The following is an 18,238-nucleotide window of genomic DNA, read 5'->3' as shown; positions in this document are numbered from 1 at the left end:
ACAGTGTGAATACAGTATTCAGATTCCCTTCTCATAATCTTCTAAAAATTCATTAAAATAGGTACTATAAAATACAATTCAAAACAAGACTCTTGGTTATAAAACAACATTAATAAGAAATTAATTGTGCTTGACATAGCCCTGCATGTGATCCTACATCCGCACAATATACCTGTATGCTCTGAAAGATCCAGATTTTGGACGCTGGAGCTCTGCACTCCATAATCTTTCCACGAGGCTGAATAAGCCATGTGGTGGCAAGTGGATATCAATAACTGAAGTAAGAATCCTTTATAATTAATTAACAAACATTAACCTATGATAAATTTACTGAAGACATAAATAAAAAATGAAGTTAAGATAAATAAACAAAAACTTAACCCGAATGATTACAGGCAATAACTCCATTCAACTAGAAATGGACTAAATGAAGTCCAGAGGTGAAGCAAGATATCAGATGTGCTTACATCCAACCTTTAGCATGTTCTGCACTTCTGTGGTGTAGAGCACAGAAATGAAAACAAACAAAATTATCAGAGGGCAGACGTGGCAGTTCTCAACTGAACCAATACTCACATTGGACGTCAATCTCACCCAAAATTACAACATATTGAATTTAAATTAACAGATCAGTTAAAGATAGTTCATCTTGAAAGCACTTGCTACAATGACCAATTAAGTTTTGCTTCAAACTGCAAATAAAGTATAAACAATTACATTTTTATCACATGCAAAATAAGATTAACCAAAACAACAAAATGCAGAAAGACCAAGTGAAATAAAATTGTTGTCCAAGCAACTAATATTGATACAGGATAAATAAAACAAATTCACGGAGAAATAAATATCATACTACCTTCATAGCACGTTCTATTAATTTAGAATCACCAGCTGGTAATGGTGGATCATGAGATATTTGTAATGGTTTTGAGCTGTCAGTCTCATCAATCTTTATCATGACCTTGTGAACAGAAGCACTGCCTGTTTTCCTTCCCAAGACTTGCTGGCTATGTAATTTATTAAAAACACAGAATGATAAAATAAGTTCTACACAGCGAGTTAATCATTATTACATTCAGATTTGGAAGATAGGTAATATATAAACTTCAGAACAAAACTTTAAAAAGATACAAATTCCTCTAACGTGTACATAGCGAAAAGTACAATGACAGCATGTGCATTGGAAGCCACATGGGCACAAAATGTCATGTGTCCATGGGGCTAGAATGGTCATAGACCAAAAGAGCATGGATATAGGCCCTGTAGCTCAACAAGTCCATGCTAACCGCAGTGCTCACCCAGCCAGTCCCAATTTTCTTGGTTTGGCTCATATCTCTGTAAACCCCTTCTATGTGCCTATCAATGTGCTTCTTAAACAAAACTTTTGTACCTGTCTTAATCATTTTCTCTGACAGCTCATTCCATATACACACCATCTTTTGTGTGAAAAAGTTGCCCCTCGTCACCCCCTTTGAAATCTTTCCCCTCTCACCCTATATCCAGATTTGAACTCCCCTACCCTGGAGAAAAGACTGTTGCTGTCCACCTTACCTATGCCTCTCATAATGTTAAATATTTCTATAATGTATCTCCTCATTTGCCTACATTCCAGGGAATAACGACTTAGACTGGCCAACCTTTCCTTATAACTCAGGCCCTCCAGTCCCGGTAACACCTTTGTAAATCTTTTCAGCACTCTTTCCAGTTTAACCATTTTTTTCCCCTGTAACAGGATAATCAAAACTATACACAGCCAAGTGCAACCTCACCAACTTATACAACTACAAAATGATGTCCCCATCCCCTAAACTCAATGCCTTGACAGATGATGTCTAGCATGCTAAATGAGTTTTCACTACCCTGTGCACTTGCTTTCAATGAACAACGCACCTGTATGTTGAGGTCACTCTGTTTCAATATACTCCTCTGTGCTCTACCATTCATTGTACAATCCTGTGCTAGTCAGCACTCTTCAGTTTCTGGTCAAAATTCTTAGCTTTTTCTAAAAACTCTTCCTAGTTCTGATGAAATACATTTTAAGTGCAGAAGAGGGTGGGTGGGGTGAGGAAGAAAGGAATATCAGAGCTGGACAAAGAAAGTAAAGTTCATGATACAGTAGGAAGTGATGATTGAATGACAAGTGGCAGTTCTGCCAAATGAAGGAGCAGATTTAAAAAAAAAAACAAATACAGAATTTGAAATAAAATAGTAAATACTCCTGTCAGGCAGGGAGAGAACTAGAGTTAAAGTTAATATTTCTGGCTTAACACTCTTCTTCAGACCTGAAATGCTGACATGAGACCCAAGTGTTTTTTTTAAACTTGTAGAGATGTTGCCTGAACTGCTGAGTGCTACTGCATTTTCTGCTATAACTGCCAGCTGAAAGAGGGTGAGAGAGCTATATCTACAAGCAGTGACAAGTGAGATCTCAAATACCAGAAAGGGGGAAGAAAATGTTGCATGATGTAATACGTGAATAATCTAGTGTAGTACCTCACATTGCCAGCTTCATCCTCACCATGTTTGTAAAAAGAATTTGCAAATTGAAAATAAGTCAATTTGTGTAAGAAACTAACTTACTTTTAATACAATACTTCTCTGTGCTCACACAAGTAATTGACTTGAATATCTGAAAAACTTAAACCTAAAACATAATTATGAGTTACTCACTTCCAAACAACCAAAGTCAGGCACTTTCCAGGTTGATAGCGTTCGACTTGAACAAGATCACCCCAACGTTCGCGAATTAGCATCTGAGCCTGTGAGTGCAAAACTTCCAATTGCAGTGACAGACAGAATGAGTCTGAGGTAAAGGGTTAAGGAATTCTTAAAAGCTGAAATGGACAATAATTATTGATGGTGCAGAATCACAATCTTATATTCTACTTCGCAAAATGAATACCAACAAAGAAACCTTTCTTATCATTATTTTCTTATCATATTTCTTATCAAATATCTGTGAAGAGACCTGTGACAGATGTCATTCTGAAATCGCTTCATTGACCCACATGTTTTGGTCTTGCCCTTGCTTGCAAAATTATTGGAAAGATATTTTCGGTACTATTTCAACAGTTCTGAATATCAAATTGCAACCGCATCCTATTACTGCAATTTTCGTATACCAATGGTGGATAATAGTTGTTTATCCCCCTCAGCCCGGCAGATGATTGCATTTGTTACATTAATGGCTAGAAGATCTATCCTATTGAACTGGAAAGAAATTAATCCTCCAACTGTATTTCAGTGGTTTTCTAAAACTATTTCTTGTTTGAGTTTAGAAAAAATTATAAGTGTTGTCTTTGACCCTTCAGTTAAATTTGAAGAAACTTGGAGACCATTTATTCAACATTTTCATATAAGCTAAACTGACTTTTCCTAAACCTTACTTTTATTATCCTTAATTATTTGGATGGAGGTGCGGAGTTATTGACGCTACTGTGTATATTTGACATCGTGCAATGGCCCATGTTGGTTAGGCTTTTTTTCTTTTTGGGGGGGAGATTTTTTTAATTTACTCCATTTTTCATTATTACTATGAGTTTGGGAGGTTATTATATATGGATTATCATCTATTTGTATTTATACCTTAACCTATTAATTATGTACTCTCAAGCTCGCTGTATTCTTGTTTCATTTATGTTTGTTTAAAATTAATAAAAATATTTGAAAAAAATATATATCTGTGAAGAGAGAAACTGAATTAATGTGTGAGGAAAATGAAAAATAAGCCAATGTTTAAGTTTAGAAAAACTAGTAAGAGAAGAGCAAAGGGAAAGACCAGTGGGAGAATACAAGTGTCACAGTGCCAACTTAAAGATGAATATCAAAGAAGAAAGCTCTCAAGAGTTAAAACTTTCAGAACAAAGACTGTTCATCAATAATGCTAATGCTGTTTCCTTTTTCCCCAGAAGCTGTGTGATCTGTTGAGTGCTCCTAGCATTTTGTTTTTATTTCAGATTTCCAGCACTTGTAGCTTTGATTTTCAGTTAAGTGTTGCTCATGTCTACTTGGAAGATGAGATGCTGTTTCTCAACCTTCTAACTGGTTGGAGCAAGGGGAATGAAAATGAGTCAACTGAAAGCTTAGGGTCATCCACTACAAGAATAGTTTTCCCAACATAATGAATACCAGAGTGACAGCAAATGAAACACACCAAACTGGATCAATCACAATTGCTTGCAACAATAACTTAAACTGTACAAACCAAGGCAAAGCAGTGGTAAGAGGCGCAGGGGAGAAAAATACTTTGAAAAAGCAGCAACCAAAAACTCCAAAAAAAACATTAAGAATACTTAAGTTTTTATAAATTCATCTTAAAAGGATAAAGTTATGCAATAATTCTTTTTGGTATGTATGACTGTTAACTATTTTAGTAACTTTGGCCACTATTACTTAAGGTATACTTCAGCACCGGTTCAATAGAGAAACATATTAAAAGTTTGCAATGATCAACTTTGAAATATTGTATATTGTTTCTATAATGGAAACATTCAGTGATAAGCCCCTAGCATATTCACCATCTTCAAAAGCAATTTGGATACGTAAACAGTTGTACATATCTTGTAGAGGTTTCTCGTCAGCAAACAGTCTGGACTGTACCAGCCGATGAATAAAATTGATCTGCATGCTATGAACAAGAGCACGACCATCTGAAATAAGAACAAAAAGACAGTAAACAAACTACCAGGAAGATATGTGCAATAAGAGTAAAATCAAATCGGTAATCTTTTCATATATAATAAATGACTGAACTATTAAAGTAGTTTGAATTCAAGAACTTGAAAGAGATTAGGATGTGTGCTTTACATCAATGGTGTTTGAAAGAAGTTATAATACTGAAAATATTCAAAAACATCCCAGAATATCAAAAGGGCATTTAACAGAGGAAAAAAAAAATTAAACAACCACACACTCTTGGATCAAATCGATAAGACTATTATGTGAAGTATCATCACCAGTATACAATCAGTGTGAATGTTTAACCAAATTTGTTTGAAAATCTTGCAAATGTTAAGGATAAATAATTGCACTAAAGCAATAATTATGAAATAAATTGCAAAGAATCATGGTGCCAATCACTTTTCACGCAAGTAATTTTTAAGTTATTATTGAAGCAGGAACCAAATAGAAAATAAAATGGAAGGCTAACTTTTGTTCGACAAGACCAAACCACAAAATGCCAAACAGCCAAATAAATTTCCAACAGATGTGCGATAAAGTAGTTACTTTTAATTACTTTTAGAGAATATTTGTGCATTATGATGAACAGCAAATTACCTCCCGTTTCCTTATCTTCTACTAGCACTTCCAGCTTGAGGAGTCGCCAGGGAATTTCGGGGTCATCACCCATCACTGTAAGTGTAGCTTCAAATTCACCTTCAACACGAAACTTAACACGTCCATTGGCTTTGAAGAAAAGCCCAGAATTTTAACATGAGAATTTTCATTCTAATTTAAGAATTCTAAACTAATTTAAAATAATTGGCTAAAACCAGCTTTATTCAATCTAATTGATGACTTAGGAAAAACCTAACCTTGCTAACCTTGAAGTATTTCAGTTTCAGTCTTAACTAGGTCATTCAGTACATGCATTCTTTTTCTACTTTTTTATACTACTTTTCAAAATGTGTACAAATATCAAAAACAAAAATTATTTTATTTGTCCAATCACAGTATATGCTATGACTTAAATATTTACCTACCACTTCTAAAATCACTTAGGTATCGAAATGTGAATTTAAGTACACAATGTCTTATTTAAGCAAATGATTCCAACTCCATGCATTACTTTCAAAAAGGGACATACATACTGTGAGAAAACTGTTTCATGATTTACCATTCTAATCAAAATAATGCAGATTGGTTTATTAAAACCTTCATTTTCATGTACAGACCTCCTTAAATCCAGTGTTTAACCTTCATAAGTAAACTCAGATTTCTAAAGGTACTCAATGTCTAATATTAAGCAAACAATACTTCTGAATACTGTTAAAATGAACATCAAAAATGTACGTAATATCATGGAAGATCTTCATTACTAAAAATATGAATGTAAGCTAGCCAAAAATAGAAAAGGGGATACCGAAAGTTAGTGTGTGTATATAGATAGGGAGATGAGGGAGAACATCAGAAATTACACTGGAGAAGCAATACTGGGAGCAATGAAATAGCGGATGAACTGAATAAGTGGAAGACATCAGCAGTATGCCAGAAATTTGAGAGGGTCAGAGGGCAGAAGTGAGTGTAATCACTCACTTCTTAGGAAGCTGAAAAGTCTGAAAGTAGATAAACACAAAGTACACTGCAGATGCTGTGGTCAAATCAACACGTACAAAAGCTGGATGAATTCAGCAGGTCGGGCAGCATCCGTTGAAATGAGCAGTCAACATTTCAGGCTAAGACCCTTCATCAGGACTGAAGAAGGAGGGGGCAGGGACCCTATAAAGAAGGTGGGGGGAAGGTGGAAGGTGCCAGGTGAAAAACCAATCAGAGGAAAGATCAAGGGGTGGGGGAAGGGGAAGCAGGGAGGGGTTAGGCAGGAAAAGTGAAGAAGGAACGTAAGGGGAAAGCACTATGGGTAGTAGAAGAAGGCAGAGTCATGAGAGAGGTGATAGGCAGCTAGAAGAGGAGGCAGAGTGAAAGTGTGATAGGGGAAGGGAGAGGGGGGGAATTACCGGAAGGTGGAGAATTTGATGTTCATACCAAGGGGCTGGAGACTACCCAGACGGCATATGAGGTGTTGCTCCTCCAACCTGAGTTTGGCCTGAAGCCTAACCCCTCCCCCACCCCTTGATCTTTCCTCTGATTGGTTTTTTACCTGGTACCTTCCACCCTCCCCCCACCTTCTTTATAGGGCCCCTGCCCGCTCCTTCTTCAGTCCTGACGAAGAGTCTCGGCCCAAAACGTTGACTGCTCGTTTCAACTGAAAGTAGATAAGTCAACTGGATCAGATGAACTACACCCCAGGGTTCTGAAAGAGGTCATTGATTCTTTCAAGAATCACTAGATTCTGGACAACTGGAAAATTATAAACGTCAGTCCACACTTTAAGAAGGGAGCAAGAAAAAGAAGACAGGAAATTATAGGCAAGTTAAGCTGACTTCTGTGGTTGCAAAATGTTAAGAGTCCCTTGGAAAAAGTTTCGGCATACTTGGAGGCAACTGATAAAATAGGCCAAAGTCAACATTGTTTCCTTAACTGGAAATATTGCCTGAACAATCAGCTGGAATTCTCTTAGGTAGGATAGTCAAAGAAGAGTCAGTGGATAATGTATACTTGGATTTTCAGAAGGCCTTCAACAAGATGCTGCACACAAAGCTGTTAAACAAGATAGGACCTATGGTATTACATGAGAGATACTACATTGGATGGTAGATTGCCTGACTGGCAGGAGACAGAGTGGGAATAAAGGGGGCATTTTCTGGTTGTGTCAATTATTTGTAGCTGGCCCTGAGGTGTGTGTTGATGAAGCTTTCAGTACATTCACAATTGAAAATGTTGTTTGAGAAGCTAAAACCCTTCAACTACATAACCATTTGTGCAAGATAAATTCCACAACTGTTTAAGTATTTAATGAGTGAAAGCTTGCATTTTTTCTCTCATACAAAAATCTCAATTAATACCAAATTAAATAAAATTCTTACCAACTGTAAGGTTTGCTAGTTGTGGAGGCAGATCTGTTGTCACTAGTCGATGTCTCAAAATCTGATTGAGCTGATGCAGTGTAGATTGTTTCTCACTTTTTGTTATTGGATTTGGAGGAATGATTTTATCCTATTGGCAATTTAAAACAAACATAATTTGAAGCCATGTTGTAATAGTAACAATTTAAGATAAATATAAATTATATTTTAAAAAATTGTGCCTTTAAACATAAATGTCCTCACAATGGTTATCAACTTCAACAGCAAGTTAGCAGGATAGCCTAATCTGATCTTTTCTGCAATATAAGCAGGTAGAAAAAGAAACAAATTCTGTAAACATATCCAATTTTTAATTACTTTATTGAAAAGATAACTTCTTCAAAAGGATTTTTCTTTAAAAAAAAACACATATTACAGTGCATTTCACTATAGACCCTTGCCATGTACTATCCCCATAAACATAAAAAATTTCTTTTAAATAATTTGAGTCTTAATATATCAAAGATTTTGGTATGGATATTTAATATCTGAATTTTTTTTAAAAATGCATCTAAGCTCACTTCATTTTTCAAATTCATTCATTATTTCAAAGTCAAACTAATACAAATGAAAATACTTTTAAGCAAGTATAAACTAAAAGAAAAACTATCTTGGTTGATTATCTTGTGTTGTAATTTATTGAATAGAATAAAGGAAACAATGATAAATAAAACACCATTCATGTTATTATCTGCTTAGTTTAAGGGCTTACCCGAATACAAGTAGGCAGTCGAGGGTATGATCCTGTTGTAAGGACATCAATGGCAAATGGAATCGCAAAGCTTGGTAAGCGAGCATGAACCAGAGCATCTCTTGCCAATGATGCCATTCGATCAGCAGTGTCAACAAAGATGAATGCCTGCTGATCTAAGAAATTTGATATCATCTATATGGAAACATAGGGAAAAAAATGAAGAATAAACATAATTAAATTTCAATAGAACTTAAGGATCTGTTTTCAAACACAACCTTAAGAACTTGATCAAAACTGCAATAAATCAAATCTATCAGGAAAAATGTTAACAATCTAAGAATTATTTCCCCAGAGAGCCTTTAAAGAGAGACAAGGGGCAAGAGTCCCTGAAAAACATCCATTCAAGAAAACATTTTTACTGATCATTGCAATTAATACACCTTTGGTTCTTGGAATAAAACAACAAACCCATATTTGAACACATGCATTACTTGCCAGAAGGATATTCTTGAACAGGATGGTGTGCTCATGAATTCTTTCACATCTCAATCCCAAATACAGAATACAGAAGAAAACTAAATTGGATATTATTTCTTAATGATATTATACTTTAAAAAAGTTGCAATTATGTCATTTCAGCTGGTCACAAATGGAATTTTATTTCATGTAAAAGATTTGGTCCTCTAGGAACTATGTTCAAATCATCAGAAGTTTGTTAGTTTAACATAAAAAGGTAGAGCTCTACAAGCAAATGAAGAAATAGTAATTAAATATATTCAAGGACTGAAAGTACAAATTAAAACTCAAGCTCTGAAGATATGAGTGACTGCAAATGCTAGAATCTGGAGTGACAAGTTCCAATTAAAGCATTGACTCCCTTTTCTCTCTCTGGATGCTATCCAACTTGGCACTTCCAGACCACAGGAAGGATGTGGAAGCCATAGAAAGAGTGCAGAGGAGAATTACAAGGATGTTGCCTGGATTGGGGAGCATGCCTTATAAGAATAGGTTGAGTGAACTCGGTCTTTTCTCCTTGGAGCGACGGAGGATGAGAGGTGACCTGATAGAGGTGCATAAGATGATGAGAGGCATTGGTAGTGTGGATAGTCAGAGGCTTTTTCCCAGGGCTGAAATGGTTGCTACAAGAGGACACAGGTTTAAAGTGCTGGGGAGTAGGTACAGAGGAGATGTCAGGGGTAAGTTTTTTTTACTCAGAGGGCAGTGAGTGCATGGAATGGGCTGCCGACAATGGTGGTGGAGGCGGATACGATAGGGTCTTTTAAGAGGCTTTTAGATAGGTACATGGAGCTTAGTAAAATAGAGGGCTATAGGCAAGCCTAGTAATTTCTAAGGTAGGGACGTGTTTGGCACAACTTTGTGGGCCGAAGGGCCTGTATTGTGCTGTAGGTTTTCTATGTTTCTATGTTTTATTTCAGATTTTCACCATCTGCAATATTTTACTTTTAGACATAGATTGATAGATATTTTACTGATCCCAAAGGAAATTACAATGTCACAGTAGCATTACAAGTGCACAGATATACAAATATTAGAAAAGAAAGAAAAAAAATAAATTACCTCAATTACCTCAGTCTAGCAGGAGGAGGTAATCACTTCCCTGGCTATAGGTTGACTCATTATAGGGGCTACTAGCGAGGAAGGAATGCCCTCATATAGCACTCATTGGAGCAGCGCAGTAATCTATTGATAAAAGTGCTCCTCTGTTCAGCCAAGGTGGCATGCAGAGGGTGAGAAACATTATCAGAACTGCCAGTATTTTCTGTAGGTTCCTTCGTTCTACCACAGCCTCCAGTGTGTTCAGTTTGACTCCTATAACAGAGCCAGCTTTTCTAGTTTACTGAGCCTGTTGGCATCATCTGTGCTGATGCCACTGCCCCAGCACACCACCACATAGAAGACTGTACTGGTGACAACCAACTGGTAGAACATATGAAGGAGAGGCCTGCATACTCCAGAGGACCTCAGTCTCCTCTGGAAGTAGGACCTTTCTTGTACACAGCCTCTGTGTTGGTGCTCCACTCAAGTTTGTCATCCAGGTGCACACCCAGGTACTTGTAGGTCCTCACCACATCCACATCCTCACCATCAATAGTAACAGGGAGCAGTACAGGGTTGTACTTTGTGATATGTGCAACTCAAACTACCTGCGTCTCAATATCACCAAGACCAAGGAGATGGTGGTGGACTTTAGGAGATCTAGGCCTCATATGGAGCCAGTGATCATTAATGGAGAATGTGTGGAGCAGGTTAAGACCTACAAGTATCTGGAAGTACAGTTAGACGAGAAGCTAGACTGGACTGCCAACACAGATGCCTTGTGCAGGAAGGCAGAGTCGACTGTACTTCCTTAGAAGGTTGGCGTCATTCAATGTTTGTAGTGAGATGCTGAAGATGTTCTATAGGTCAGTTGTGGAGAGCGCCCTCTTCTTTGTGGTGGCGTGTTGGGGAGGCAGCATTAAGAAGAGGGACGCCTCACGTCTTAATAAGCTGGTAAGGAAGGCGGGCTCTGTCGTGGGCAAAGTACTGGAGAGTATAACATCGGTAGCAGAGCGAAGGGCGCTGAGTAGGCTACGGTCAATTATGGAAAACCCTGAACATCCTCTACATAGCACCATCCAGAGACAGAGAAGCAGTTTCAGCGACAGGTTGCTATCGATGCAATGCTCCTCAGACAGGATGAAGAAATCAATACTCCCCAATGCCATTCGGCTTTAAAATTCAACCGCCAGGAGTAAGATATGTTAAAGTGCCGGGGTTAGGACTCAATGTATTTAAGTAAACTACTTAAGAACTTTTTAAAAGCTATTATTAATGCTTTTTGAGAGGGTGATTTTAGATGCATATCATATTTTTACTGAGTTAAGTATTGTATGTAATTAGTTGTGCTACAATAAGTGTATGGGACATTGGAAAAAATGTTGAATTTCCCCATGGAGATGAATAAAGTATCTATCTATCTAAAGTGTATCACCACCTCCTTTGTATTACTGATATTGAGCTGCAGATGATGCAGCTTGTAGCATTTGACAAAGTCCTCCACCAGGGCCCTGCATTCATCCTCCCAAGCTCCCTTTATACACCAAACTATTTCTGAGTTATCAGGGAATTTCTCCAGGTGACATGACTCAGTGTTCTAACTAAAGTCCATCGTATACAGGGTAAACAGGAAGGGAGCCAACAGTCTCCTGTGGGGCCCCAGTGCTGCTTGTAGCCATATCTGACACACAGCTCTGAAGCCGCACAAACTGTGGTCTTCCAGTCAAGTAGTCCATTATCCAGGATACAAAGGAAGTGCTAACCTACATCAAATGGAGCTTTTCTCCCAGCAATGAGGGCTGTAAGGTGTTGTATAGTATAAATAACTAACATTTTTCGAGTTTGGGATTGGCAGGAGCTATCAGTGCTGGCCTGCTAAAAGAGTGAAGCATGAAGGCAAGTCAGTGTGTTGTGACAGTCTCTATACTCAAGCCAATAGCTTCATGGTAATTCAGACAATTGCCTGGGCAAAATGACTTTTTATTCAATATTTGCTATGAACTTGCAAATCTCTACATAGCTCATGGTTAAGAGTATTTTGCAGCAAGAAGTTTAGCAAATATCCAGGCAAAAAAGCTACAATGTTAACAATTAACTCCTCTAGATGCAAATACAGGTCCTGAGACCTTATCTGCATCTGGATGTCCACAAACCCTCTTTACGGCAAGAATGCATTCTTCATAGGCTTCTGCAAATAAATATTCTGCATATACAATAGCTATATTTGGACACAGTGAAGTATTAGGTGTGCAGGACACCAGTGGGTGAAAACATAAATAGCAAGTCTAGGAAAAACAAAGTACAGTCAGCCCTCCTTATCCGCAGGGGATTGGTTCTGAGACCCCCCCCGGCGGATACCAAAAAACGTGGATGCTCAAGTCCCTTATTTAACCTGGCTTAGTGAGGTGGTCTTTAGGACCCAGCAGAAGCCCGGATGTTATTTAACATGTCTCAGTGCGGTGGATATTAGGACCTGGCGGCGCAGCTCTGAATCCACAGTGTTTCTGTCCACGAAAATAATCACAATCACGATTGAAAATAAAGTGGAAGTAATAAAGCGATCAGAAAGAGGTGAAACACCATCGGTCATTGGAAAAGCGTTAGGCTACAGTTTGTCAACGATTGGAACAATTTTAATGGAGAATGTGAAAGGCCCTGCCCCGATGAAAGCTACAATTATTACTAAGCAACGCATTGATTTAATTATTGAAATACGTATGTTTCTTAAATGTTTTATATGTATAGAAAGGTAAAATATGTACTATATACTAAGAAAAACGTTTGACTAACTGACACTAAATAATACCGGATGTACCTGTTCCGACTTCAAATCCGACTTAAAGACTGACTCAGGAACGGAACTCATTCATAACCCGGGGACTGCCTGTACTTTTAGGTCATTTCTATATTACTTATACCTAATACAATGTAAATGCTATGTAAATAGTTGTTATACTGTACTGTTTAGGGAATAATGACAAGAAAAAAGTCTGTACATGCTCAAACGACGAGTGCTGGAGAGAGAATTTCCAGGTTTTCCCGATCCGCTGTTGGTTGAATCCGCGCATGCGGAATCTGCGGATAAGGAGGGCCAACTGTAAAAACAAATTAACTGATTCCCCTGCACTAGTATAAGCATCTATTGAATTAAGCATCATGAAGCATTAGCAGACTTACCGCACATTTTTCCACCTTTCCAGCATTACTTGCCCACTTTACCAATGCCAACAGACGAACAAAAAGCTGACGTGTTCGGCTAGCGAACTGCACTATTTCAATTTTCCTGTTAATTTTAAAATATCATGTTTAATTTTTCAAACTTCCATTAAAAAAAGACTTTTTTTGAATAGAAACAGTTAACTAAACTTATCACTTTGTAATTGTCAACCAAGATTTTTAATGGTTCAATAATATTTATTGTAGTCAATTAACTTATTTTTGTGTCTTAAGTCATCATGTCTAAAGAAAACCAAAAGTGACCCTGGTAATAATTCCTTTCTGTGCTTATATCAGTTTTGTCCAGCCCAAGACTCTCGGACTAAATGTCTTTGGACACAACCTTGTTAAGCGCCCTTAATAGGACACTTCTTGTCATACTAAGTGAAGTTAGATCAATTGTAATTCCATTGCTTAGTGTTAATACTACTACAATTTTTTCTCCAAATTAGCAAAATGATGGTAAATTCATGAAAATCTCTAGATATTTACCTAATCTTTAAACATATAAACAATATATTTAAATATAAAACAAAATCTACACAAAAGTACAAAGAAAGGTCATTTACCGTTCCATGTCAGTCTTGCGAGGTAACCTGGGGGAAAAAAATTCTGTTACTTACTGAAGTAAAAAGCTTTGCAAATGTTTTAAAATCAGATTAAAATGAAAATAATATTTTAGCTGAACACTCTATCCATAGATATTTCCAGACTACATTTATATAGAATTCATGACACAGAAAATCATCTTAAGGAACTTCACCATGGTTTAAAAAAAATGCTAAAAGTTAAAACAATTAACATGACAAAAGCAAAGTTTTGCTCCAAGGAAGCTTTGGAAAAAATTATGTAGCTAAATCTTCAAATCCCTCAAACAGTTCAGGGAAATACTGTCATCAAAAATTGTAAACCCTGAATGGATTAACAAGCAAATCATATTTTGCCTTAGTGAATGATACATTATTTTTAAGAAGTTATAAATGGGATTTTATTTCATGTTAAGGACTTGTTCTTTTAGAAACCATGTTTATGCCACTAAATGTTAGTTAACATAAAAAGTAGAGTGTATCAGCAAATAACATATGTAACTGAATATGTTCAACTACTTAAAAACTTATTTCAGATTAATCTCAGCCTAATAAAATTAATTACATCTGTAAATTTATTCTTTATTAGAAGGTTTTTATTAAAAGGACCATCAGCTTTAATTTTGGTCCAATTAGCTTTCAGACTACTTCAAATAATAAAGACGGCTGCGTATTTTCCAATAAGAGAATGAAGAGCAAAGCATCGATATACCAGCCATTGTGCCCTCTATCTCAGGCATGTAAGCACCTCAATAAATTTTAAAGTCCTATCCAAACTTTTTAAAAAATCAGGTATTACTATCTGCATAAAGTCATACTTCTCTTTCATCTTGGAGCAGAAAAGCTGTGCTTGAATAAGGCACCTTCTTCATTCTCTTTTAATTTAAAATGGTAAGACTTTTTTTTGAAAGAAGTCAAATGTAAAGACACAAAAACAGAAAATGCTGGAAACACTCAACAGAATCCTGGACGTGAAACATTAACCATTTCTCTTTTCATGGAAGCTGCCTGACCTACTGAGTATTTTCAGCATTTTCTGTTTTTATTTCAGCTACTTGATATCTGCATTTTTAAAAACATTTCATTTCATGAGACATCAAGTGCTGAAAACCTCAGACCTGTATTTGCTTTTAAACATAATTTAATAACAACGTTCATTGATGATATAATAGGAAATAACATTATATACTAAGATTATAAGATGGCAGTGAAGTCAGACACAGTGGCTTCTATAGGGCCAACCAAAAGCAATATTGTCTTTTGCAAAATGTCTTTGTTATGATCGCAAGACCCTGCTGGGCATTAAGAACTTAAAGTACTGCAGTTCTGCACCATCACCGAGTTTCTGGTTTGCAGAGAAACTGAGGAGCTGGACATGGTGCAGATCACACTGCTGCCTGCATCAAAGAGGCGATGGGAGGAGTTGATGCACGACGGCAAGTGTGCAGTCTAACAGCGAGTGATTGCCTTAGTTGCTTTTCTTGTGATCACAACACATTGTTGGACATTGTTAATGTGGGTTGCTTCAAATCCTATTCACTGATTTATTGGCGGATGGCAGGAGAGCTGCTTTGCCTCAGTCAAGGCAAGGACTAGGCCTCGAGCCGGGGATTACGCCCAGGAGAGAAGCTTTGGAGTCAGTACACTTCACCAGAGTGCCGGGGGCAGTGTGGCGTGGAGTCCAAGCTGGAGTCGGTGCTGTCCTCATTGTTTGCTCGGCAGACTGCTGCAACATTCATGGACTTAGTATCTTGCACTATATATTTTTCTGTGACAGTATTTTGCTGATATATGTGTTTGCTATCTTCTGTGTGTTATATGTGTCTTGTACTGTGTTTCAAAACTTGGCTGCAGAGAAACGTTTCTTTTGACTGTATTCATGGGTATTCATGAATGGTTGAATGACAAACTGGAACTTGGAAAGGAATAATCACATACTATTATGGGATCCATACTGAAGTAAACTTAACCTGAATTACCGAGCACTGTGATTAACAATACATTTTTCATTTCCCTTCACACCCCTATCCACCAATCTGTTTTGATTTGCAGAACAGAAACCACAAAGAGAGAAATATTGAAATTGTTGTTTGTTTAATGATTTCACTATCCATTCAGAACATGACAGATATCTTGTAACTGAGCACAAACTTGTTACAGAAGGCTGTTGATGTAACTATTAAACTAAAAGAAACAATTTTACCTCACTCAATTATCAAGCCCATTGATTTACCACACAGCATGAATATACGTTGACAACATGGCCTATATGATTGGTCTATGACGCTACATCATAAAATAAACCCCTTCCACTAATTCTGATAAGTTATATTTACAATTGTTTGTAATGTTGTACTGCATACTAATAATTAACCACAGCTATTAACAAAAGTAATGGAATAATTAATCATCTGTGTTGGGTGTCTAGAATAGCACATTAGATGAGGAGCACCAGAATTTGGGCCTTTGAAAAGATTACACAAAATAGATTATTAAATAAAGTTAGAGAGGATTATAATCAAGTGATATACCATGGACTGTGGAATGAGATGATTAATGCGCAAAACAGCCATTGTTCAGGTTGGAAACGTCCCTAACTGCAGCTTCACAGGGAACAGATCTAAGTTTGCTTTTGATTTAACAAACTATGTTGATAAGATATAGGTAAGTTTAATAAATAGAAAAGGTTCTCAATCTGATATTCTATCTGGCATGTGGAGTTAATCAAATCTGGTAAAAATAGAAAAGGAGTGCATTTTTTGAAGGGTCAGATGTCAAAAGGTGTTGGTGTTCAACTGAACCTGCATTTCCTTCATGAATGATTGAAAATTAACATGCAAGTACAGCATGTCATTAGGCCATTATTGTTAGGGGATTTGAGTACACGCATAGAGACTTTTTGCTCTGATTATATACAACCCAGACTAGGCTACATTTTGAATATTGCAATGGGTCTGATCTTCCTACCGAAGTAAGGATATTTTTGCAATGGAGTACTGAATATTCACCGAATTGATTCCTAGGATCATGAGTTTGCCCAAAAGGATATATTCTCTTGAGTTTAGGGCTTGACAAAATAAATGCAGAATCTTAAATATGAGAAAGTCTGCAGATACTGGAAATCCAAAGCAACACACACAAATGCTGGAGGAACACAGCAGGTCAGGCAGCATCTGTGGAAATGAAAAGATAGCCAATATTTTGAGTTGAGACCTTTCTTCAGGACTTGAGTCTTGAACTGAAATGTCGACAATCCGAAATTCCCATGAATGCTGCCTGACCTCCCCCAGCATTTTGTGTGTTTCTCTAAATGCAGAATTGATGTTTGCTCTGGTTTGAGTTTTGTAAAACAAAGGTTGATCATTCAATATAAGAGATGAGAAGAAATCTCACTGAGGATAGTGAATCTTTTCAATTCTCAATCTAAGAAGGCTGTAAAGACTCAGCTGCTAAGTATAGTCAAGACAAAATATTAACAAAGATTGATCTTTGTACTCCACTAATTAAGAAAATGAGTATTATAAGTGTTTGTGCAGGAAAATAGATCTGAATGAATTATTAGCCGTGATCTTAATGTATGGCAGAGCGGAGGCAGAACCAATAAGCTCAATCTTGTTCCTTTAAAAAAAAATTATGGTTGTTAGCATTGTTGCTTTGTGAGATTAACAGAAGAAACTAGTGACAATGAGCATGAGGAGGAAATACTGAGAATTCACAAATCAAGACAACATATTTCTTGTGTCCTCAGAAATACTAGTGACCATTAGGTAACAATAGTATACTCAAATAAGAAGCCTGGAGGAAAATGAGCATGAATCTCAGTGTTTGTTAAGGAATTAACCATATTTATATTATATTAACATCAGAATGTCTAGCTATCAGTACATAAGTTTTATAGTTGACCAGTTAGGTGAGATAAAGCACACATTAAAAAAATCATTATATAATGTACAAAATTATATCGACTAAAACACTCTACCCACATATTTTGTTTAATTGAGATTCCTTCAATCACCTAGGTAATTGCACACGTAGATGCACTCAAGCTCATCCCAGATACCAAATGAAATAAATATCTTAATCATAAGCAGAAAGTTTTCTGGATCTGATAATGCAAGGTGAAAATGCGAATTTCATCTCTGGACCTCCACAACAACTGAGGAGGGATGCAAAATTCACTGGAGAATTTAACATGGCTATTGGCTTGAATAAAATCTGGGAAACAGCTAACTTATGTGGGATCATATCCTAAAAGGTAAAGTACAAGAGACAACGGAAGCAGGTTTTAGAGGTCTGCAACTAACGATGGCTAGTATGTCCATCTTTAATTTCCATTATTTTAAGAACTGTCATCTCATAGCCTTGAAAACCGGACGGTATGTTTTATGTCGCTTTGACCCTACAGTTAATTATGACATTATTTAACACAAATTGAATTCTAAAATAAACAGCTTAGAAATATAGTTGGATCTCTTGAGTTAGAGTAAACCGACTGATGTTAC

General features: G+C 36.8%; 1 protein-coding gene across 1 annotated transcript in view; it reads right to left on the bottom strand.

Moving 5' to 3' along the window:
• med14 (mediator complex subunit 14) overlaps positions 1-18,238 on the bottom strand; it is a 62,981-nt gene that overhangs the window by 44,166 nt on the left and 577 nt on the right. Inside the window, exons 2-9 of the mRNA XM_073045539.1 lie at positions 13,719-13,745; positions 13,111-13,216; positions 8,395-8,568; positions 7,644-7,773; positions 5,278-5,406; positions 4,542-4,649; positions 2,671-2,803; positions 857-1,007 (exon numbers count right to left, since the gene is read on the bottom strand). Coding sequence (XP_072901640.1) covers positions 857-1,007; positions 2,671-2,803; positions 4,542-4,649; positions 5,278-5,406; positions 7,644-7,773; positions 8,395-8,568; positions 13,111-13,216; positions 13,719-13,745 — 958 coding nt within the window. The remainder of the gene's footprint in view (positions 1-856; positions 1,008-2,670; positions 2,804-4,541; positions 4,650-5,277; positions 5,407-7,643; positions 7,774-8,394; positions 8,569-13,110; positions 13,217-13,718; positions 13,746-18,238) is intronic.

The sequence above is a fragment of the Hemitrygon akajei genome, chromosome 5 (assembly GCF_048418815.1).
Source record: "Hemitrygon akajei chromosome 5, sHemAka1.3, whole genome shotgun sequence".
NCBI lineage: Eukaryota > Metazoa > Chordata > Chondrichthyes > Myliobatiformes > Dasyatidae > Hemitrygon > Hemitrygon akajei.
Note: the sequence above shows the minus strand (reverse complement) of the source record. Positions and strands in the feature narration are given on the sequence as shown.